The 23025-nt window shown below is 59.0% G+C and overlaps 1 protein-coding gene and 2 long non-coding RNA genes across 3 annotated transcripts; 2 read left to right on the top strand and 1 right to left on the bottom strand.

The window, feature by feature from the left end:
- The first annotated feature begins 909 nt into the window (after positions 1–909).
- Positions 910–4285, top strand: LOC114816980. Its single transcript, XR_003764801.2, has 2 exons — positions 910–1033; positions 3432–4285. It is a non-coding gene; the product is annotated as an uncharacterized LOC114816980 (long non-coding RNA).
- Positions 4188–13301, bottom strand: EIF2S2 (eukaryotic translation initiation factor 2 subunit beta). The gene is made up of 9 exons (XM_001509962.6): positions 13156–13301; positions 11071–11251; positions 10331–10434; positions 9022–9157; positions 8190–8290; positions 6426–6574; positions 5932–5988; positions 5239–5324; positions 4188–4651 (listed from the first exon to the last, which is right to left on the bottom strand). Exons 1-9 carry the CDS (start codon positions 13168–13170, stop codon positions 4476–4478), a joined length of 1005 nt encoding a protein of 334 aa, XP_001510012.1. The 5' UTR covers positions 13171–13301; the 3' UTR covers positions 4188–4475.
- Positions 6544–20125, top strand: LOC114816978. Its single transcript, XR_003764796.2, has 5 exons — positions 6544–6627; positions 8007–9181; positions 9407–11458; positions 12691–12759; positions 19756–20125. It is a non-coding gene; the product is annotated as an uncharacterized LOC114816978 (long non-coding RNA).
- The last annotated feature ends 2900 nt before the right edge of the window (positions 20126–23025 follow it).

The following is a 23025-nucleotide window of genomic DNA, read 5'->3' as shown; positions in this document are numbered from 1 at the left end:
GGGAACCGAGGCACAGAGAAGTTAAGGGACTTGCCCAAGGGCACACAGCAGTGGCGGAGCCGGGATTAGAACCCACAACCTCCGACTCCCAGGCCCGGGCTCTCGCCACGAGGCCACACTGCTTCTCTCGGCGGCTGGGCCCGTCGGTCCCCCTCCCTAAGCGTCTCTTTTATTTAATTGTATCGATCGCGCGCTTACTGTGTGCCAGCAGCAGTGTGCCGTAGTGCCTAGATCGCCGGCCTGGGAGGCAGCAGGTCCTGGGTTCTAATCCCGGCTCCGTCGCTCATCAGCTGGGTGACCTTGGGCAAGTCACCCGACCTCTCCGTGCCTCAGTTCCCTCCTCTGTGAAATGGGGAAGAAGCCCGTGAGCCCCACGTGGGACAACCTGATGACCCTGGATCTCCCCCAGCGCTTGGAACAGTGCTCTGCACGTACTAAGCGCTGAACAGATACCAACGTTGTTGTTGTTATTCTCCGTGCCTCAGTTACCTCATCTGTAAAACGGGGATGGAGACTGTGAGCCGGACAGGGGACCGTGTCCGACGTGATTTGATTGTATCTGCCCCGGCGCTCAGGTCGGTGCCTGGCACATAGCACTTAACGTGCCCTAATAATAATAATAATTTTAATTACTACTATTATTAAGCGCTCGGGGGAGTACACTATAACAATAAAAAGACACATCCCCTGCCCACAGTGAACTTAGAGTCTAGAGAAGACAGACTAATTAGGCTGTGAGTCCGTCATTGGGCAGGGATGGTCTCTATCCGTTGCCGAATTGTGCGTTCCAAGCGCTTAGTCCAGTGCTCTGCACACAGTAAGCGCTCAGTAAATACGATTGAATGAATGTGTGTATATATATATGTGTGTGGATCGATCTAATTCTGTTTATATTGATCCTCTAGATGCCTCCCTACTCAGCACTTGGGAGAGTACGATTCAGCCACCAAGAGAGTCAATCCCTGCCCACGACGGGCACAAAGGCCACCAAGGGGAAGAAAGACGTCAAAAAAAGGAAAGTGCTCTGCACAGAGTAAGCGCTCAATAAGTACAATTGAATGAATGAATGTGCATATATATATGTATATATAATATATATATATAACATATATATGTATATATATATATATACGTATATATATGTGTGTGTGCGTGTATATTTCCATAGAAGCAGCGTGGCTCGGTGGAAAGAGCTCTGGGAGTCAGAGGTCATGGGTTCCAATCCCGGCTCTGCCACTTGTCAGCTGGGTGACTGGGGGCAAGTCACTTCACTTCCCTGGGCCTCAGTGACCTCATCTGGAAAATGGGGATTCACTGTGAGGCTCACGTGGGACAGCCCGATGACCCTGGATCTCCCCCGGCGCTTAGAACAGAGGTCTGCACGTAGTGAGCGCTTAACAGATACCGATATTATTATTATTATTTCGATGCTATTGATTCCTCTGTACTCTTTTTGATGTCTTTATCCCCCGTCGTGGCCTTTGAGCCCGTTGTGGGCAGGGATTGTTTCTCTTTGCTGCTAACTTGTACTCTCCAAAGTGCTTAGTAGAGTGCCCTGCACACAGCAAGCGTTCAATAAATGCGATCGAATGAATAGACGTGCATATAAATATCTCTAATTCTGTTTACATGGATGCCTATTTACTTTTTTTGATGTCCGCCTCCCCCCTTGTAGGCTGTGAGCCCGTTGTGGACAGGGATTGTCTCTGTTGCTGAATTGTACCCTCCCAGGCGCTTAGTACGGGGGTCTGCGCGCAGTAGGCGCTCAGTAAATACCATCGAATGAACGAATGACTGAGAGACGGGGCAGCCAGGAGCGGGGTCGCTGAAGGAACCCAAACCTAGGCACTTCCCTTCCCTCCTCCCTCTTCCCGCCCCCCACCCCGCTCCCATTTCCAAATCCCGGCTCCCCGGGCCTTCACCGCCCTTCGCCGGGGGTGCTGAGTTCCGGAGATGGCCTGATAATAATAATGATGACGGTATTTGTTAAGCGCTTACTATGTGCCAAGCACTGTTCTAAACGCCGCGGTAGAGACCAGGTCATCGGGTTGCCCCACCTGGGGCTCCCAGTCTGAATCCCCATAATAATGACGGCATTCGGGAAGCCCTTACGACGGGCAAAGCACCGTCCTAAGCGCGGGGGAGGATACACTGCTCCGCACCTAGCGCTCAATAAATACGACTGCATGAACGAGTAGAGGATCCACCCGAAGGCGTTTGGATGAGGAGTGGGAGGGGGTCGCGGGCTCCGCCGCACTCGTCTGCTGCATGACCTTGGACGAGTCATTTGTCTGTGCCCGTGAGCTCATCTGTAAAATGGGAATAAAGACCGGGAGCCCCAGGCGGGACACGGACTCTGTCCCTCCCGACGAGCTCCTATCTACCCCAGCCTTTTGAACAGCGCCTGGCCCCTCGTAAGCGCTAAGCAAATACCGTGAAAAAAAGCGGTGGAGACGTCCATAACGCTTAGGTCGCCAACGATCACCCGGTGGTATTTAGTGAGTGGTATTTCATGAGTGCCTACTACGTGCAGAGCGCTGTGATGAGCGCGTGGGAGTAATAATGTTGGTATTTGTTAAGCGCTTACTATGTGCAGAGCACTGTTCTAAGCGCTGGGGTAGACACAAGGAAATCAGGTTGTCCCACGTGGGGCTCACGGTCTTAATCCCCATTTTACAGATGAGGTAACTGAGGCACAGAGAAGTGACTTGCCCAAAGTCACACAGCTGACAAGTGGCAGAGCCGGGATTCGAACCCATGATCTCTGACTCCAAAGCCCGTGCTCTTTCCAGTGAGCCACACGGCTTCTCTACAATAGCCGTCGTGCCTGCCGCGCGATCCCCGCTGCTGGTGACCGAATTTTAAATAAATTAGAGATAGGGGAAGTCGCGGGGACTAAGGATGCGGACAGGAGCGCTGTTGGGGTGGGGAGTGATCATCGAAGGGTTTGGGGGGTCGGGACCCAAGCGGGCAGGCGATGCGAAAGGGAGGATGAGGTGGGGAAACGAGGAAGGCTTCTTGGAGGAAGTGTGATTTTAGCAGGGCTTGGAAGGTTGGGGAGAGGAGCCGTGTGTCAGATAGGATGGGGGAGTCGGAGGCGGGAGGCCCGCGGGGAGAGATGATTTTGAGGGAAGAGTGTGAAGCGGTGGGTGTTGGAGGGAGCAATGTAAATTAGAGAGGTTAAAGTCCTCTCATTTCTAGAATAATAGGATTTAAACCTACATCTCAAGCTTCGGAAACGTCCGGGTTCTCTGTTACGTGAGCACTGGGTTGCCCTGGACGAGGAGCAAGTGGAGATAGGAAGGGGAGAGATGATTAAAGACCCCGAAAGCCAATGTGGAGGGGTTTCGGGGGGCTGGGGAGATGGATGGGAAACCACCAGGTTTCTGAGGAAACGGGGAAAAGACAAGCTTTTCATTACAACGTTCCAGGAAGCGGAGGTAAACCAAGCCGGGAGAAGCCGGAGGCAGGGAGAGGATAAGGAGGCCGATGTCGAGGCCGAGTCCGACGGGCACGTGGAGCGGCGTGGTCGCAACCGGAGAGGGAGGAGTCCGAGGACGTCACCAAGGTAGAAGGGGCGGGATCCGGCGACCGGCCGCGTACGCGGGCCGAACGCAAGATGAGTCGAGGACAAGGCCTCTAGATCTTCGGCTTGTGGGACGAGGAGGGCGGTGACGTCCGCAGGGAAGGGGCGAGTCGGAGGTGGAGGTTTCCAAGGGGAAGATGAGCGATGGCGCTCCGGACGCGGTGAGTCGGAAGTCAGTGCGGGACATCCAGGTTGAGGTGTCCCGAAGGCAGGAGGAAACCCAAGACTGGAGAGGCTGGAGCCTTGGGAATTAGCCACTTAAGAGACCAGGGCAATTTCGGGAGTCGTTTGTTTGGACGCGGCTCCCCGGGGGCAGCGACGCCGGCCTCTACACGCAGACGCTCAACTGGACCACCGCACCCGGCTGGCTCTTGATGCCAGATCGGGCGTTGGATCCCTTAGCCGCAGATGGAGAGAAAAGGGACCCGTCTGTTTTCATCAGACAGGGTTCGGAGGAGGAAAAGATGCAAGGCCACCGTCGGGGAGAGGGGCCGTCGGCGCCCCCGTCCCGGGGCCGCCGTCTGGCTCGGCCGCGCCCGAGCAGCAGCTGTCCCCCGCGGGTCAGGCCCGTTTCCCAACGGAGACAAAGGCAACGAGAGGCTGACTTATAATAATTTTAATTTATCTTGCATTGTACAGAACTCTAGGAACGGTTTTAAAAAAAGCACCTCCCTTCCCCTGTGTTTCTGTGGCCGGCGGTAAAATACATCCATGAACACGTGCCCAGCTTGGAGACCGGCAGCTCGTGGGACAGACTGCGGCGCCCACCTGCCCCAAGCCAGAGAGTAGTAAGTGGTTGGCGGCGGCGGCGGGGGCGGCGGGTCCCGCGCCTCGCTCCGATCCACCCGCCCCTCCGAGCTCGCTGCGCACACGCCCAACTCAGGCTGGGCTAGTTGGCCTTGGCTCGGAGCTGTGCCCTCTTGCCCGTGACGGCCTGGAAACCGGTTTTGATGCTGGCGACGGAGCAGCGGGAGTGGCAGGTCTCACACTGCAGGAAGTAGAGGCGCGTGTCCTTCTGCAGGATGGTGTCCGGGGAGCGGCACGTGTGGCAGGTCACGTACTCCTCTGCGGGGAAGGAAGAGCCGGTCACGACCCGCCTGCCTCGGGGGCGACCCACACGCTCGCTCGGGAGCCACCCGGTCCGGGGTGCCCCGAGTGCCAGGGAGGCCCTGGCACTCGGCGGCCCGGGGGGCAGTGCCCGCTGCGGCCCGGGGGGAGAGCGGCCTCACGGCCGTCAGTCCCGGGAGGACACGTCTCCTACTCCTACCGGGCTGAGTGCGGCGCTCGGGCCCTCGCTGTTCCTCTACCCCGAGTCCCTTGAAAACCCAACAGTCTTTGCTGGTGGGAGAACCGACACGGGACAAGTCACGGAGCCTTGCTAGAAGGTGGACCCGAGGCCAGGGCCCCGGAGAGAGGCGAGCGGAGGCTCGGTGAACCCTGGCGTCGGCTGTCTTACGGGCCGGTGCGTGAGCACCGTACCCAACGCCCCTTGGACTGGAGGCTGGCGCCACGTGGAGAGAGAGGACGCGGGAAAGGACGGCTGCAGGGGCGCGCCCACACCCGTGCGAGTCTTCCTTATGGCGGGGGTGGGCGAGGCGTGGGCCGCGTGCTGAGCCCCACGGGTGCCCCGCCCCCCCCCCCCCCCCACTCACTGATGTATCTCCTCAAGACGTTTTCTATCTGTTTCTGCTGGAATCTTCCCTTGATGACAAGTTGGTTGTTTCCGTCTATGGATCCGCTGTTGGGGAAAAGAAAATGGCTCTTTCAGGAGGGAGATGTTCCTGGGAGGGAAGCCAAGGTCCCGCTCTGGCCCACCCCGAGGGCTCATTCAATAAAACCACTTCCGGGAGCGCGCCGGCACCCGCGCATCCCCCACCCCAGTTCGCTCTGGGGGCCCGTGACTCCTGTCTGTGCCCCCGAGACGCCCCTCAAGCGGCCCGACCCCGATGCCCAGGCTAAGGGGTCCGCAGAGATGGGGCTCCCCGACGCGAGCCCGGGTCCCCTTGCCCTCCGGCTGCCAGGGCTCTTTCCCGGCCGTGCCCGAAGAATGGCCCGCTCGTCTTCCGTCTCCCCGTTACCCTGACAACCTGCGGAAGTGGGTTCTATCCACCCGCACCGCCAGCCCACTAATCTGCGGGCCAGCTGAGGCGGCGCAGCCTAGGGCAGAGCACGAGCGGCTGGGCGCCGCAAGAGCCGAGTCTGAGTCCCCGTCCTGTGGGCCTCAGTTTTCCTCGTCTGTCAAGTGGGGACAGGGACTGTGTCTGACCTGATTCTCTTGAACCTCCCCCAAGCACCCTGGAAGCCCTTCCTCACCACCACTGTCAGATGGCGTCTCATGTGCTTACCTTGTACCCAATTCAGCCAGTAAAAATGCCAGGAGATGTTTAGGTTGACGATGCAATCTAGGAGCAGAGGACAACATTAACCTTTATTCTTCTCCCAGCCCAGCTCCTGTCTTCCCTTGGCCGGGCACCAGTGTGCCTAAACGGTTTGGGACATCACAGTGTTCGGGGTGCTGTGCCCAGGAGGCGTGGGCGAGAAGGAAGAAGGAAAACTGGCACGGCTATGTCCAGGTGAGAAGTAAAAACAGGAGGAAGGCGTGAGCGCCGAGTCATAACCCGGTGTAATCCACTTAGTACGACGGGAGGAATCTTGCTGGGGAAACGGGCCTACGCGGCTAATGCGGCCCATCACCCCCCGGCTATTTCTCCGGATCCTCACGGCCGCGGTTCGGACCGGACCGTCGGGCAGCTGACCGCTCCCGCCGGGCCCGGCGGCTGGGCTAGCGCAAGATCTCGGGGGATTTTGCAAGCCAGTATCAGCCGGGCCCCAAACTTACAGTTTGCAGATGTCTGTGAAGTTGACAAAAGATGTCTTCTTAGTTCCTACTCTGACAACCTGAGGCGGTTTCATGACAAATTTCCTCTTCTCCCCAGCGACCATGTCTGGGTTCTTCTCCCGCATGATGGTGAACACCCGATTGAGCAGCTGGAGAGACGGCAGAGCCGAAGCGTCAGGCACAGGAGCGAGCACGCCCAAAGGTGAGCCGGCGACGCTTGCGTGCGAGGAGCAAGGGGGAGGACGGACCAGAAACCGCTCGGGGCCCCGACCTCGCTCAGGGGCCGACCGGCCCCGCGCTCCTCCGCCTGCTTTACCCTCTCCTATTCGAGCATTTTCCCCTCCTCGCTCTAAGGGTGCCCACTGCCTTTTGTGTTCCATCCTAAGCACCTCGAGGGGTGGTTGTTGGGTCTCCTTCCACCTCTCCGGGGGAGGCAGGGTGGTAGAGAACTTAGTCCGGCCCTGCCCCTGATGGGCTGGATGACGTGGAGCAAATCCCTTAACCTCCCCAGAGCTCATCTGGCAAACGGAGAAGCGGCAGGGCAGAGTCAGAAGGCCGTGGGTTCTAATCCCTGCTCCATCACTTGTCCGCCCTCACTTCGCCCGGCCTCGGTTACCTCTTTTGTAAAATGGGGATTGAGACCGGGAGCTCCACGTGGGACAGGGACCGGGTCCAATCTGATTTGCTTGTATTCACCCCCGCACTCAGTACAGTGCCCGGCCCATGGTAAGCGCTTAACAAATATCATTATTATTATTATTATTAAACGGGGAGAAGGAACTGCCCTAAGTTCCGTGATAGAGAGAAGCTAATCAGGTTGGGTCCTCTATCGATATGCAAATGCTAAAGTGTCCTCGTGTTCTCCGACGTCTAAATGCTCCAAAATGACTCCCCCTCTTCAAGGTCACCTCTGGGTGATGAGCAAAGTTCAACAAAACTTGTTTTGTTCCGTTTTGCTCTCTGATGCCCCCGTTTAGACTGTGAGCCCGTTATTGGGCAGGGATGGTCTCCATCTGTCACCAAACCTATTTATTTTATTTTGTTTAATGAGATGTACATCACCCTGATTCTATTTATTTGCCAGTGTTTTTATGAGATGTTCTTCCCCTTGACTCTGTTTATCGCCATTGTTCCGGTCTGCCTGTTTGCCCCGATTAGACTCTAAGCCCATCCAAGGTCAGGGACTCTCTCTACCTGTTGCCCACTTGTCCATTCCAAGCGCTCAGTACAGCACTCTGCACCTAGTAAAGCGCTCAATAAATACGATTAAATGATTGTGACCCCCCCCCCCCCCCCAGGGGGGGCAGGGCCTGTCCAGGCCTGGAACCCGGGACTTAGCACTGCGTATAGCTCATGCAGGAACAGGTCTTGCCCAGCACACGTTCTGGGAGAAGTGGGTGAGCTCAGGGTAGTTAAGGCAGATGCCCCCACCCTACCATTCTCTCCTTTTTTGACCCAAGCGCCCCCGCCCTACCCCGACAACGGGCTCTTGCCCGTGCAACCTCCTAAGTGTCCCAGCCGTCCCCCTTCGAGCGTGTGACCCCAGGCTCTGATATTTTGCTTGGTCTCCTCCAACCACAGGAGCCCGGTGGCCCAAGGAAGAGATGGTCCCCAGCCGAAGGGAAAGAATCGGGGGCCCACCGGACGCCCCGCCCATCCCTCGCTGGACAACGAGGAAGGACTCATCTGGGGCCGGCTCTGACGGAGTTATGGGCCTCTTTCCCAGCCAGGCTGACGTGGGAATGCGGAACACGCCCCTCCTACCTCATCATACGTGTAATCTCTTTCTGAGCCAGCCCAGGCAGGACCCGTCTGATTGCTAAATGAGATGCCATCATCCTTTTTGTTGTCTTCATCCTCCAGAGCTGCAGGTGAGAAACAGCGTTTAGGAGGGGGACCGACCCCACGTGAGGGCACAGAGCAGTTCCCTGGAGACGACCGCCCTCCTCCCCTGTAAGCTACGTGGGGCCTTTGAGCCGGGGGCAGGAGCCCCCGGTCTCCAGAACCAAGGTTGCCCATCCCGGCGCCAGATCCCAACGTGTGAAAAGGTCACCAGCAGACCATGAAATCGGGATTTTAGAATAGGCCCGGACCCTGGGTCCCGAGGCGGGGTGCCGGGAGTGGGCAGCAGATCCGTGGGGTGCAACGACACCGGCCTCTCTTCCTGCCTCCGATGCCACGTTGGGATGGAAGAGAATTGAGGGGGCAGGGGAACGCCCGTAGAGGCCCAGGGCAGAGCACGACAGGTGGGCAGAGGCCCCAAGTGCTCAGTCTTCCGGCGGGATTTCCCGGACCTTCTCCCAAGCACGGCCCAGTGCGGATGGTGTAGAAGGACCGAGTGGGCCTGGCTTCATTCACCAAACCTCACCGGAGGAGGCTTCGGACCACCAGATAACAGAGGAAGGCAGGCAGAGAGGGGAAGCTCAGGGATCAGTTGCTTTTTACCATGGATTCTGGTGTTTCTGGGCTGCTATTTCTCTCCGCTGCATGTCCAACTCCCACTCCCCCACCTCGACCCCCTGGGCACTTCTGAGGCATTGGGGGGGAACGTTGGCAGTGGGGCAGGTTCTGAAATGGGTCGAAAGGCCCCGGTTACCTTCATCCTTCTCGAGAATCTCATCCTCGTCGGGGAATTTCACATTCTTCTTCTTCTTCTTCTTGTTGCCCAGCATGATATCAAGATCGTCTTCGGGTTCCGCTGGCTCTGGCACATCACTCTCGATTTTCAGCTCCTAAGAAACCAGAAACAGACGCGTGTAAGTCCGAACCGTAAAGGGGTCTGCTTCAGAGGGGGGCGTCTGGAAGGCTCCAGCCCGAGCACCGCACAGAATCGCACAGATCCGGATTCCCGAGTGGGCAGCCGCGGCCGACGCGACTCCCAACCCCCAGCCGGCTTCGCTCCAAACTCTCTGGAAGACGGGGGTGAAGGGACCACCTTTGACTCGAGTTACAAGCGTCTTTCCATTTCTCTTCCCCCCCAGATCACCTCGGTGAACTTCCACGGAGCACAAGGGCAAGACCAGTCCCCCTCCCGGCCGAAGTGATTCCGAGCCAGACCTGCTTGCTTTCCCGCCGACGGTGCCCAGAGCCCAGTTGTCCCGACACGCAGCCCGTCCACCGGAAAGCTGCCCGAGTCTGGCTGTGCACGGGTCACCAGGGGCACAGCCTGATAGGGCTCATCCGTTCCCCCTTCCCCCGGCTCCACGGAGACTTGGAGAGGACCAAGGGAAGAGCTTCAACAGGGACCTTTGTTCTTCCAGTGTCCCTCTAAGAAGCTTTACGTCTTTTACTCAAGCTCCAAATCTGGCCCAAGTTGAGAAGCCAGATAGCCCGGCGGATAGATCCTGGGCGGGGACTCTGCGGTCTGACCCTTCTCTGTGACCCTGGGTAAGTCGTCACATCCCCGGTCTGGGCCTCAGGTCCCTGCTGTGAGCCCGTGGGGCAGGGACTGTGTCCCCTCCGCTTCTCCTGGCTCTAAACAGCACTGGGTGGTCAGGACTGGGACCGAGAGAACGCGGCTAAGCAAGAGCCAGTGGGGAGACCTGCACTGACAGCACGTGGCGAACTGCAGAGGGTGAGAGCCGATGCTTCTGGAGTCTAGAGAATAGGCCTGAAACCCAGTAGGCCACATCTCTCCTCCCCCGTGTAACACCCCAAAGCCCACGGAGCAGGAAAATCTCTCGCAGGGTACACCCGGGCACATTTCAATGCCTGACTTTTCAAACACCTGGGATGCTTGGCCCGCCGGGGCCGGGGTAACCAATCCCCTCGGCGACAGTGGCCCAAATGGCGGGTGGCCCTAACCAGGGGACCCCCCACCTCCCCCGCAGCACACATACACACATCACAACCGGCACAGAACGAGCCAGTCTCGAGGGAACCATCACCACCAGCACGAGACGAACCTTTATGCCTTCTTCCGCCTCATCGATATCAAAGATCTTTTTTGTTTTTTTCTTCTTTTTCTTTTGATTGAAGAAGTTCAAGTCATCCAAATCATCAGATGCATCTGAAAAGGCAGGACCAGTGATTAGCAGCCTCGTCCCTCCGCCGGCCAAAGTCCCCGGTCGAGGCCCGCGTGCGGGGCTGGGGCCGCAGGCCGGCCCCGAAAGCACCTACTGACTTCCTATCAAGTGCCCTTGCGAACGTCTTAGCCGGGAGGAGCCTGGACATTCTGGACAGCAAATCCGGAGTCCAAAGGCCTCCTCGGAGGCAGAAATTCCAAGCTCCTCCCAGAAAAACGTGTGGAGGGCTGTTGAGAGAAGCCCCGTGGGCAGAAGTCAACAGCCAGAGGAACGAGGAGCAAGGGAGTAGCCGGGGAGGTGGACGAGCCACAGAACTGGAAGGATCGTGGCTACTAACCCGATCGTACTCCCCCTCGGGGCTTCGCACACATCGGGCGCCCAGGAGCAACTACCGATAGGCTCGGATGAAGAGCCGAAGCTCCGTGTCTGGAACAACGGGAGAGGGCCGCCGGCCCCTTTGCGGATCAGCCTCGTGGCCACACGGTACAGTCACGCGGGGGGAGCAAGACCTCGACCCCCGGGACCGGGCCAGGGAGATTCCCAGCCCCAGGACGCAGGTGCAAGAAACCAGGCGGGCCCCGAGCTTGGCTGTCTGGTCCCCAAATCGGGGCCGGGGTCACCTTTCTTCCGACTGTCCTCTTCATCGGCCTCCAGGTCTCTGTCCTCCGCCGGCTCCGGCTCCACTTCCTTCGTCTCGGACGGCTGAGTCTCCTCCGTCTGGACGTCGCCCCCTTCTTCGTCCAGCATAAAGGGCTTCTTCTTCTTCTTCTTCTTCTTGCTCATCGTCGGGTCGAAAATCATCTGTTGGAACAGACGGCTTATCGGAAGCTCCGGTTTCCGGGAAGGGCGTCGCAGACCTCTCCACGCACACCCCCCCCGACTAAACCCAGTAGATTCCTCTCCCGGGCCCGGCCTGAAATACGCAACTGCTCGCTGGGACACCTCGGCCGGTAAAAGAAAGCACTGAGAGATGCAGCCCGGGGACCCGGGCCCATCTTCTTTCACGGTGTAAGTTCCACAGGGACAGTGGAAGGGCCGGTGGACAGCCTCCAGCCTCCAGAGTCTCCGACTCGCTCCTTTTGTGCTTTCCTCGACTGTAAACTCGTGGGGGCAGGCGATTCCTTTGTGAAATCGCCGTGCTTTACTCCCCCAGCAAGCCCTCGGCACTCAAGAATAATAATGATGGCATCTGTTGAGCGCTTACTCTGCGCCAAGCACTGTTCTAAAGCCCTGGGGGAGCTACAAGGTAATCAGCTTGTCCCACACGGAGCTTGCGGTCCCAATCCCCATTTTACAGATGAGGCCCAGAGAAGTGAAGTGACGGGCCCCCAAGTCACACAGCTGATGAGTGGCGGAGGCAGGGATTAGAACCCAAGCCCTCTGACTCCCCAGCCCGGGCTCTTTCCACTGAGCCACGCTGCTTCTCGCCGAATACGACCGATGGATCCCCCGGCGTGTAGCACGCTGTGCTGTGCCCATCGGCCCGGGAGGGACGTGTGTTACACGCCCGGCAGAACGGGCGGGATCTCAGTGGAAAGAGCCCGGGCCTGGGAGTCCGAGGTCACGGGTTCCAATCCCAGCTCCGCCGCTTGTCAGCTGTGTGACTCTGGGCAAGTGGCCTAACTTCTCTGGGCCTCGGTTCCCTCATCCGTAAAATGGGGATGAAGCCCGTGAGCCCCAGGTGGGAGGCCCCGATCACCTTGGATCCCCCCCGGGGGCTTAAAACAGTGCTCGGCACATAGTAAGCGCCTAAAGAATGCCATCATTACTACCTGTAAGATGGGGGTGAGGGCCGTTGACCCTTGTGGGACACCCTGATCACCCCCCCCCGCGCTTAGAACAGTGCTCGGCGCACGGTAAGCGCTTAAGAAATGCCATCATTATCATCAGTAAAATGGGGACGGAGACCTTTTGACCCTCGGGGGCCACCCCGATCACCCAGGACCGCCCCGGCCCTGGGCACGTGGTAAGCGCTTAACAGATGCCATCGTTCTCATCTGAAAAAGGGGGCTGAAGACCTTTGACCCTCGGGGGCCACCCCGATCCCCTTGGACCCCCCCCCGCCCCCCTCGGCACCTAGTAAGCCCTTAACCAGTGCCATCATTACTCTCTGCAAAATGGAGCTGAAGACCTTTGACCCTCGGGGGCCAGCCCCATCCCCTTGGACCCCCCCCCCCCCCCGCCACCCTTGGCACCTAGTAACCCCTTAACCAACGCCATCCTTACTCTCTGCCAAACAGGGATGGAGCCCTCGGACCCTCGGGGACCACCCCCCCCTCACCTGGGCCCGCCCCGGCGCTTGGCACATGGTAAGCCCCTAACAAATGCCCTCGCTCCTCCCTGCCAAACGGGGAAGAAGGCCTTGCGCCCCACGTGGGCCGCCTTCATCACCTGGGCCGGGCCCAGGGGAAGAGCTGATCGATTACCGATAGTATTACGAATGATCGGGGGGGGGGGGGGGGGGAGGGGGGCGGGCCCCACCCCGCCTGGGCCGGGGAGCACGAGGCCCAGCACGTCGAGACCCCGGAGGCCTAAAAGGCCAACGAGGGGGGCGGCCTTGCCTCCTCCTCCTCCTGCAGCTGCAGCTGCTGCAGCTCCTGCAGCTGCTGCAGCTCCTGCAGCTGCTGCAGCTCCCGGGCCCAACCTCCCCTGCCTCCCAGCTCGGCCCCGACCCTCCCTTCCCCCTCCCCCCGCACCCCCCTCACCTCGTCCCCGGACATGGCCGCGCCCGAGGGTGGCGGCGCGCCGCGATTCGAACTCAGACCCCGGCGGCGACGGCTCCGGCGGCCGCACCAGCCTCTTGCATCAGCGAGCGGGGCGCCTTCCCTCCTCCGCCGCCGCCCGCCCCACGGCGCCTGCGCCGCCCGCAACTCTCGCGAGACCCGCCCGGCGCCCCGGGGCCTGCCGGGAGTTGTAGTTCCAAACGGGGGGCGGGAGGATCCATCTCCTCCGCGGGGGCGGGGGGGGGAGCGGAAGGTTCCACCTCGTGTCCCGGGGGGGGGGGCCGGTCGCGAAATGGCGGCCCTCGCCCTGGAGGGGAAGGAGCGGCGCGCAGTGGAAGTCATGTTGGCATTTGCTGAGCGCCTACTATGTGCAGAGCCCTGTGCTGAGCGCTGGGGGAGATCCAGGGTCATCAGGTGGTCCCCCGTGGGGCTCCCAGGCTTCATCCCCATTTCCCAGAGGGGGAAACCGAGGCCCAGAGAAGGATGATGGTATTTGTTCAGCGCTTATTCAGTGCAGAGCACTGTGCTGAGCGCTGGGGGAGATCCAGGGTCATCAGGTGGCCCCCCGTGGGGCTCCCAGGCTTCATCCCCCTTTTCCAGAGGAGGTCACTGAGGCCCAAAGAATGATGATGGTGATGGTAATTGTTAAGCTTTGGAGTCAGGGCTCATGAGTTCGAATCCCAGCTCTGCCACTTGTCAGCTGTGTGACTGTGGGCAAGTCACTTCACTTCTCTGTGCCTCAGTTCCCTCATCTGTAAAATGGGGATTAAGACCGTGAGCCCCACGTGGGACAACCTGATTCCCCTGTGTCTACCCCAGCGCTTAGAACGGTGCTCTGCACATAGTAAGCGCTTAACAGATACCAACATTATTAAGCGCTTACTATGTGCTAAGGGTGGGGGTGGGGATACAAGGTCATCAGGTTGTCCCCCGTGGGGCTCCCTGTCTTCATCCCCATTTTCCAGAGGAGGAAACTGAGGCCCAGAGAATGAGAATGGTGGTATTTGTTAAGCGCTTACTAGGTGCCCAGCACTGTTCTAAGCGCTGGGGTGGCTACAAGGTGATCAGGATGTGCCCCGTGGGGCTTCCCTGTCTCCATCCCCATTTTCCAGAGGAGGTCACTGAGGCCCAGAGAATGATGATGATGATGATGGTATTTGTTAAGCGCTTACTCTGTGCCAAGCACTGTTGTAAGCGCTGGGGGTGGGATACAGGGTCATCAGGTGGTCCCACTTTTCATCCCCATTTTCCAGAGGAGGGAACTGAGGCCCAGAGAAGTGAAGCGGCTCGTCCAAAGCCACACAGCTGGCAAGCGGCGGGGTGGGAATTAGAACCCATGACCGGTGACTCCCCGGCCCAGGGTCTTTCCACCGAGCCACGCTGCTTCTCCAAGAGCAACAGCCCCGCCGGATTGGGGAGTGAGAGGTGGTGGGTTCTAATCCCGCCTCCGCCCCTTGTCAGCTGGGTGGCTTTGGGGGAGTTGCTTCACTTCCCTAGGCCTCAGTGACCTCATCTGTAAAATGGGGATTTTACACCACGATCACCTGGTATCTCCCCCGGCGCTTAGAACGGTGCTTGGCCCAGAGTAAGCGCTCAACAAATACCAACGTCATTATAATCTGTAAAATGGGGATGAAGACTGGGAGCCCCATAGGGGACAACCCGACTACCTTGCCGCGCGGCTCAGCGGAAAGAGCCCGGGCTTCAGAGTCAGAGGTCATGGGTTCGACTCCCGGCTCTGCCGCTCGTCAGCTGTGTGACTGTGGGCGTGTCACTTCACTTCTCTGTGCCTCGGTTCCCCCATCTGTAAAATGGGGATTAAAAGTGCGTGAGCCCCACGTGGGACACCCCGATCACCCTGTTTCTCCCCCAGCGCTTAGAACAGTGCTCGGCACCTAGTAAGCGCTTAACCGATACCAACGTTGTTATTATTATTATTAAGTCGCTTTCCTTCTCCGTGCCTCGGTTACCTCGTCTGCAAAATGAGGATGGAGACTGTGAGTATCGTCGCTGGGCGGGGATCGTCTCTGTCGGTTGCCGAGTTGCGCGTGCCGTTGCCGCTTAGTACAGTGCCCTGCGCACAGGAAGCGCTCAATAAATACGACTGAACGAATGACCGTGTCCACATAGATTTGATCGTATCTACCCCTGTGCCCGGCGCGTAGGAAGCGCTTACTATGTGCAAAGCACTGTTTTAAGTGCTGGAAAGGGGGGTTCGAGGTCATCGATATAACAGATGCCATAGTGGTTCGGCGTTTAGAACGGTGCTCGGCACCTCGTAAGCCCTTAACACGTACCCTCATCATCGTTGGGTCGTACTTATTGAACGCTTACTGCGTGTGGAGCACTGTACTAAGCGCTTGTCCTACATGGCACAGTGGGTAGAGCACGGGCCTGGGAGTCGGTAATAATGTTGCTATTTGTTAAGCGCTTACTAGGTGCCGAGCACCGTTCTAAGCGCTGGGGGAGACGCAGGGGAATCAGGTTGTCCCACGTGGGGCTCACGGTCCTCATCCCCATTTTACAGGTGAGGGAACTGAGGCACAGAGAAGGAGGTCATGGGTTCTAATCCCCGCTCTGCCACATAATAATAATAATAATGTTGGTATTCGTTAAGCGCTTACTATGTGCCGAGCACCGTTCTAAGCGCTGGGGGAGACGCAGAGGAATCAGGTTGTCCCACGTGGGACTCACGGTCTTCATCCCCATTTTACAGATGAGGGAACTGAGGCACAGAGAAGGAGGTCATGGGTTCTAATCCCCGCTCTGCCACATGATAATAATTATAATAATAACGTTGGTATTTGTTAAGCGCTTACTATGTGCCGAGCACCGTTCTAAGCGCTGGGGGAGACACAGGGGAATCAGGTTGTCCCACGTGGGACTCACGGTCTTCATCCCCATTTTACAGATGAGGGAACGGAGGCCCAGAGAAGTGAAGTGACTCGCCCACAGTCCCACAGCGGACAAGTGGCAGAGCCGGGATTCGAACCCATGACCTCTGACTCCAAAGCCCGGGCTCTTTCCACTGAGCCACGCCGCTTCTCCACATGTCTGCCGGGTGACCCCGGGCAAGTCACTCCACTCCTCGGAGCCTCGGTCACCTCACCTGTAAAATGGGGATGGAGACTGCGAGCCCCACTTGGGACGGGGACTGTGGTATCTAACCCGGTTTGCTTATATCTACCCCAGTGCTTAGTACAGTGCTTAGTAAGCGCTAAACTACCTTTATGATTATTATTACTAATAATAATCACGTTGGTGCTTGTTAAGCGCTTACTATGTGCAGAGCACCGTTCTAAGCGCTGGGGGAGATGCGGGGTCATCGGGTCGTCCCACGTGAGGCTCCCGGTCTTCATCCCCATTTTACAGATGAGGTCACCGAGGCACAGAGCAGTGAAGTGACGGGCCCCCAGTCACACGGCCGGGATTCGAACCCGTGACCTCCGACTCCCAAGCCCGGCCTCTTTCCACTGAGCCGCGCTCCTCTAAAAAAAAAAAAAAGCGGCATTTGTGAAGCGCTTCCTACATGCGGAGCACCGTTCTAAGCGCCGGGGGAGGTACAGGGTCGTCAGGCCCACGTGCGGCTTCCAGTCTTCATCCCCATTTTCCGGAGGGGGGGGAACCGAGGCCCAGAGAAGCGAAGTGACTCGCCCACGGTCACGCAGAGCCGGGATTCGAACCCGTGGCCTCCGACTCCCAGGCCCGGGCTCCGTCCGCGGGGCCGCGCTGCTTCTCGAGGATAGCATGTATTGCGCAGCTACTGTGCGCCGAGCGCCGGGGTGGACACAGATAATCAAAATCGGGCACGGGCCCCGTCCTAGAGTAAGTGCTCGGCCCTGTTGACGGCGACGGAGGCCCTCTGACCTGATGCCGGTGACCCGGCCCTCCCCTCCTCCCTAGTGGAAAGGGCACGGGCCCGGGAGGCCGAGGATCTGGGTTCGAAGTCCGGCTCGGCCACTTGCCTACTCTGGCACCGGGAGCGAGTCCCCTAATTTTTCCGGCTCTCCGTTTCTTCATCTGTAGAAGGGAGATTCGCACCCAGTTCTCCTTCCCTTTTAGAGTGCGAACCCGTGGGCCACCGGGACCGTGTCTGACCCGATTAGCTTCCGTCTCTTCCGGTTAAGCACTTTCAATAGCCCAGCATCCGTCGTAATTGTTGTGAATAATAGTGTTGGTATTTGTTAAGCGCTCACTACGTGCAGGGCACCGTTCTCAGCGCCGGGGGAGATTCAGGGCGATGAGGTGGTCCCACGTGGGGCTCATCGTCTTGGTCCCCATTTTCCAGATGAGGGAAGTGAGGCCCAGAGAAGCCAAGTGACTCGCCCACGGTCACCCAGCCGACGCGAGGCAGCGGCGGGGATCCGAACCCACGCCCCGTGACTCCCAAGCCCGGGCCCTCTCCGCCGAGCCGCGCTGCTTCCCTGGGATAGTGATCCCCGGGAGGCTGGGCTGACGCGTGTTTTCGCGTGGGATTCGGGGGCTGCCCCGGCGCGCCGTTCGAATCTTCGGCTTGCCCCCGACGCGAAGGCTGTTGGATCTCTGTCACCTGGGGCGAGGCGGAGCGTCAGGCCGAGCCCGGAGAAGGGCCGGGACCCGCGTCCCGCCGCGAGTCCGCTTCTCCGCTCCGTCTCCTCCCCTGCTTGCGGAGGCGGAGGCCGGCCTCCCTCCGCTCCTGGGGAGAACGGAAATTAATACTCAGGGGACGATGGAACCCCTAGATGAAAGGGGCCGCAAAAATGCCGCCGCCGCCGCGGGGCGGCTGTTATTAGCCGAGCCGGCGTCCCGGAAAAGCCGGAGCTTTTTGACCCCCCTCTTGGCTCCACCTGGGAAATCGACCGCAACCCCCGGCCGTCGCTCGCGGGGTGAGCGTGGCCCCCGACTCCCCCCACCCCCCTAACCCCAGAAGGCGACGGTGCCCCTTCCCCTGGAGAAGCAGCGTGGCTCGGTGGAAAGGGCCCGGGCTTTGGAGTCAGAGGTCACGGGTTCGAATCCCGGCTCCGCCGCCTGTCAGCCGGGTGAGCCACTTCACTTCTCCGGGCCTCGGTGACCTCATCTGGAAAATGGGGATTGAGACCGCGAGCCCCACGTGGGACGACCTCGTTCCCCCGCGTCTACCCCGGCGCTTAGGACGGTGCTCTGCACCTAGGAAGCGCTTAACAAATACCGACATTATTATCGTCATCTGGCAGAAAGCCCAAGGGGAGACCCCGTCGCGCCTCGGCTCTGAGCGGGCGCCCGAGCGCTCCGGTCGTTTGATCTTGTATATATTTTATTAGCCTCTTAATTTTGTTAATGAGGTGTCTATCTATCGTGATTAAGTTGTATTTCGTCCGTCTCCCCCCATTAGACCGTCAGCCCGTCGGTGGGCAGGGACGGTCTCCATCTGGTGCCCGATTGTCCATTCCAAGCGCTTAGTACAGTGCTCTGCACGTCGTAAGCGCTCAGTAAATACTATTGAATGAATAAATGAATGAACCTTGCCCTGCCTAGGTAAGAGGTGGGGAGAGGAAGGTATTGGCTGAGGTTTCAATCGAAGAGAAGCGCGCCATGAAGAGGAAAATTGGGTCCCCTCGGGGCCGTAAGCTTACCGTGGGCAGGAGATTTGTCCGCCGACCCTTTTCTGTGATACTCTTCCGAGCACTTGATGATAATTTTGGTATTTGTTAAGCGCTCACTCTGTGCCGAGCACTGTTCTAAGCGCTGGGGGAGATACAGGGTAATGGAGTCGTCCCCCGTGAGGCTCCCAGTTAATCCCCATTTTACAGCTGAGGTCACTGAGGCCCAGAGAAGTGAAGCGACTCGCCCACCGTCACACAGCTGCCAAGTGGCCGAGCCGGGATTCGCACCCATGACCTCTGACTCCCGGGCCCGGGCTCTTTCCACCGAGCCACGCTGCCCACCGAGTACACAGCCCTCCGCTCGACGTAAGGGCTGAATGAATGCGGTCGATCTGATGGATGGCGCCGGGGGCGGGGAGCGATGGCAGGAACTTGTTCATTCCAAGCGCTCGGTACAGTGCTCTGCACAGAGTAAGCGCTCAATAAATACTATTGAATAAATCCTATTGAATGAAAGGAACCTGAACATCATTAAGAGGACGCCAAGCTCCGTCTGTCGATCGTTAAGGCGGGTCTGTGAGGCCAGTGACCGTTAGCGAGGTGTTCGGGGGGGAAAGAAGCATTTTCCCTCGTTTTTGTGGGATTTAGCTGGCGAGATGAGCCCAAGGTGCGGTGAGCCGGTGGGGAAGGTGGAGAGGCCTATGCGCCCTTCCTCCAAAAAACAAATATTTTTGATAGAAAATCCGTTTCTTCCCTTGCCTCAGTTTACCCAGTTTTCCAGTTAAAGCTGTTAAATGCATCTCCCAGGAGAAGAACCGAAGCCCAAGGAGGGAGGGCCGAGGCCTTCTCGGCTCGGTGAACGAGACGGGGGGCCAGCCGGGAACCCAGTCCCCAGTCTGCCCCCGGCCTCACCCTCCTCCCGCGCCCCCGCGGACCCGGCCCACCCGACCTGTCCCCCGCAGAGTTTTAGGAGTCGCAACTCTGGGCCCCCGTAACCTCGCCCTTCCTTTCGCTCCGCCAGATGGAGCGCCGAACGCTCTCGGATTTGAGTAGCAGGGACTCACCGGCGTCGGGGGACTCCGTCGGAGAAGACCACGGGCCGGCCCCAGGGACTCGGCTCCCACAGCGACCCGTTGCCTTCCGTGCCAGGAGGGCGGCGGGGTCGTCTTTACAAGAGCCGGTGGAGGCCCGCGGCCCCGGCATCCGTCGATCGCGTGTGCCGCCTCGCGGAGCCCCGGGACTCCGACGTGAGCAGCAGGCGGCCCGACGGGGCCGGACGTTGGCCTCGGGCGCGGGGCGGGGGGGGTTCCATCGGGGGTCCAGAGCGCCTTCCGCACTCGCCCGAGGCGGCGTTCTGCCCCACGGAAGCCCCCGGGTATGTTGGGGGGACGGAAGGGGGGGTTCAAACTAGCCGACACCCCGGTGGATTCCCCCAAGAAGGGCAAAACGGCCAACACCGGGACCGTCCCGTTTCAGAAGCGGCACCGGACTTTGGAAAGGCCCGGCTGGCCCAGGTCGAAAGGTGAGTTTGTCCCCCGAGTCCTCTGGCCACATTTTGCCGGCCGAGTGGACGTGGAGCCCTTCGGGGCGGGGGGGGGGTCGGGGTGGGATGTGGCGGGGGGTGGAGGGCGCGGTTATTTCAGATAGCCACCTGGTAATGCCAGAGTAAATATAAGCTCTGGAAGGGCCTCCGTGACTGTAAAACCTGGAAAATTCAAGTATTTTCATGATGATAAAGGAGGGCAGAGAGGTAGTGATTTCCAGGCGTAAAACCCCAAGTCTTGTGGGCGATACCAACCCTTTAAATTAAGAGAAGCAGCGTGGCTCAGCGGAAAGAGCCCGGGCTTGGGAGTCAGAGGTCGTGGGTTCGAATCCCGGCTCCGCCACTTGGCAGCTGTGTGACTGTGGGCCAGTCGCTTCACTTCTCTGGGCCTCGGTTCCCTCATCTGTAAAATGGGGATTAACCGTGAGCCTCACGTGGGACGACCCGATGACCCTGGATCTCGCCCAGCGCTTAGAACGGTGCTCTGCACGTAGTAAGCGCTTGAATACCAACATTTTTTCTTCTTCTTCTTATTTCCACAAAACCCATCCCGTGTTGCCCAAACCCACCCGATTTTCTCACCAGCTCCTCCAGCCCTCCGCACCCAATAGGTGCCCAGTCCAGCCCTGGGCATCCGCTAGGCATCCAATATGGCCCCGCAGCTTTCTGATCGTTTCGCCCCCGCCCCCCCGACCTGTCCCTGGTGACGTGGTCAAGGAAATTTGCAGCGAGGCACATGGGGTAGAAAAGAGACGACTTCGAATCTCACTGTTTGACGCTGTCGGTGAATCTCTGGGACTTTGTTGAAAACCGTGATAGTTGCGTGGCCTAGTGGGTAGAGCGTGGCCCGGGGAGAGTCGGAAGGACCCGGGTTCGAATTGCAGCTCTGCCACTTGTCGGCCTTGAGACCTTGGGCAAGTCACTTCTCTTACATCTGTGCCTCACTTCCCTCATCTGTAAAATGGGGATTAAGACGGTGAGCCCCATGTAGGACAGGGACTGTGTCCAACCCAATTTGCTTGTATCCCCCCCAGTGCTTAGTTTGGTGCCTAGCACATAGTAAACGCACAACAGGTACCGTAATTATTGTTATTAATAATAATAGTAATGTTGGTATTTGTTAAGCGCTTACTATGTGCAGAGCAGTGTTCTAAGTGCTGGGGGAGATACAGGATAATCAGGTTGTTCTATGTGAGGCTCACAGTCTTAATCCCCATTTTCCAGATGAGGTAACTGAGGCACAGAGAAGTGAAGTGACTCGCCCACAGTCACCCAGCTGACAAGTGGCAAAGGCGGGATTCGAACCCACGACCTCTGACCCCCCAAGCCCCGGGCTCTTTCCGCTGAGCCAAGCCGCTTCTCTAATAGTCACGGTGCCCAGAGTCAGTGGAAAGAGCCGGGTTCAGAGGTCCTGGGTTCTAATCCCCGCCCCGCCGCTCGTCAGCTGGGTGACCTTGGGCCAGTCACTTCACGTCTCTGTGTCTCAGTGACCTCATCTGCGAATTGGGGATGAAGACTGTGAGCCCCACGTGGGACGACCCGATCACCTCGTATCTACCCCAACGCTTGGAACAGTGCTTGGCGCGTAGTGAGCGCTTAATAAATACCATCGTCATTTTTATTATGATTATTATTATTGTTATTAATAATAGCAGTAGTAACGGGATTCATAGAACACCCACTGGGTGGAGTGTACCGTGTTAAACCCGGGAGCCCGTGCTCACGGACCCGGTCCTCTAACGGGGGAGACGTACGATGATGGTGAATGCGAGCAGGATTTTGTTTTCAGGGAGTCTGCCAGCCAACCCCCTCCCGGTATTCCCGGCGTCTTCGGTCCCCTCCTCTCCCCCATTTGGATTTTCAGAAGAAGGAGTCTGTCGGTCAAAAACCGGCCGTCGCGAACGGCAGGTGCCGCGGGAAGAGAAGGCGGGAACCGGACCGGCCCGGCCCCTGCTTCCCCCCGGAGAGCCAACCGAGGGGTGGACGGTGCCGGGCTTGGTTGGGGACGTCTGAGCTGGCCCCGGCCCGGGAGCGGTACGTTGCCGTGCAGAGAGAGGGGTCGAGACGGTCCGGCTGGGGAGAGATGGGGAGACCCACGAGTCTCGCACCCCGGGGCCCGGTGCAGTTGGGGCGGGAGGTGGGCGGCTTTGGGGCCGACGCCGGCCCGCGCGTCATCGGCACCTTCGGTCGGGCCCGACGCGGGAGGGCTGGAAAGGGAAAGGGAGAGGCCTGGGACTCTCCAGAAGCCCCCGGAGGCCGCCCCCGTTGAATCCGTCACCAAAACCCGCCGCTCTCACCTTCGCGACATCCCCGAGATCCGCCCTTTCCTCTCCATCCAAACTGCTACCTTGCTGGTCTAACCTCTCCTGTTATCCCGACCGGATTACTGCGTCAGCCTCCTTTCGGATCTCCCGACCTCCTGTCTCTCCCCGCTTCAGTCTGTACTTCACTCCGCTGCCCGGATCATCTTTCTGCAGAAACGCTCCGGGCACGTCACTCCCCTCCTCGAAAATCTGCCTGTCAACCTTCGCACGAAGCGAAAACTCCTCGCTCTTGGCTTCCAAGCTGTCCCTCCCACCTCCCCTCCCTTCTCTCCTCCTTCATCCCGGCCTTCACACTCCGCCCCTCTGCCGCTCCCCTCCTCGCCGTCCCCCGTTCTCGCCTGTCCCGCCGTCGATCCCTGGCCCGCCTCCTATCGCGGACCTGGAATGTCCTTCCTCCTCACAGCCGCCAAACTCACTCTCTTCC

The sequence above is a fragment of the Ornithorhynchus anatinus genome, chromosome 15 (genome assembly GCF_004115215.2).
Source record: "Ornithorhynchus anatinus isolate Pmale09 chromosome 15, mOrnAna1.pri.v4, whole genome shotgun sequence".
NCBI classification, from domain to species: domain Eukaryota; kingdom Metazoa; phylum Chordata; class Mammalia; order Monotremata; family Ornithorhynchidae; genus Ornithorhynchus; species Ornithorhynchus anatinus.
This window is presented reverse-complemented; position numbering and strand designations above follow the sequence as displayed.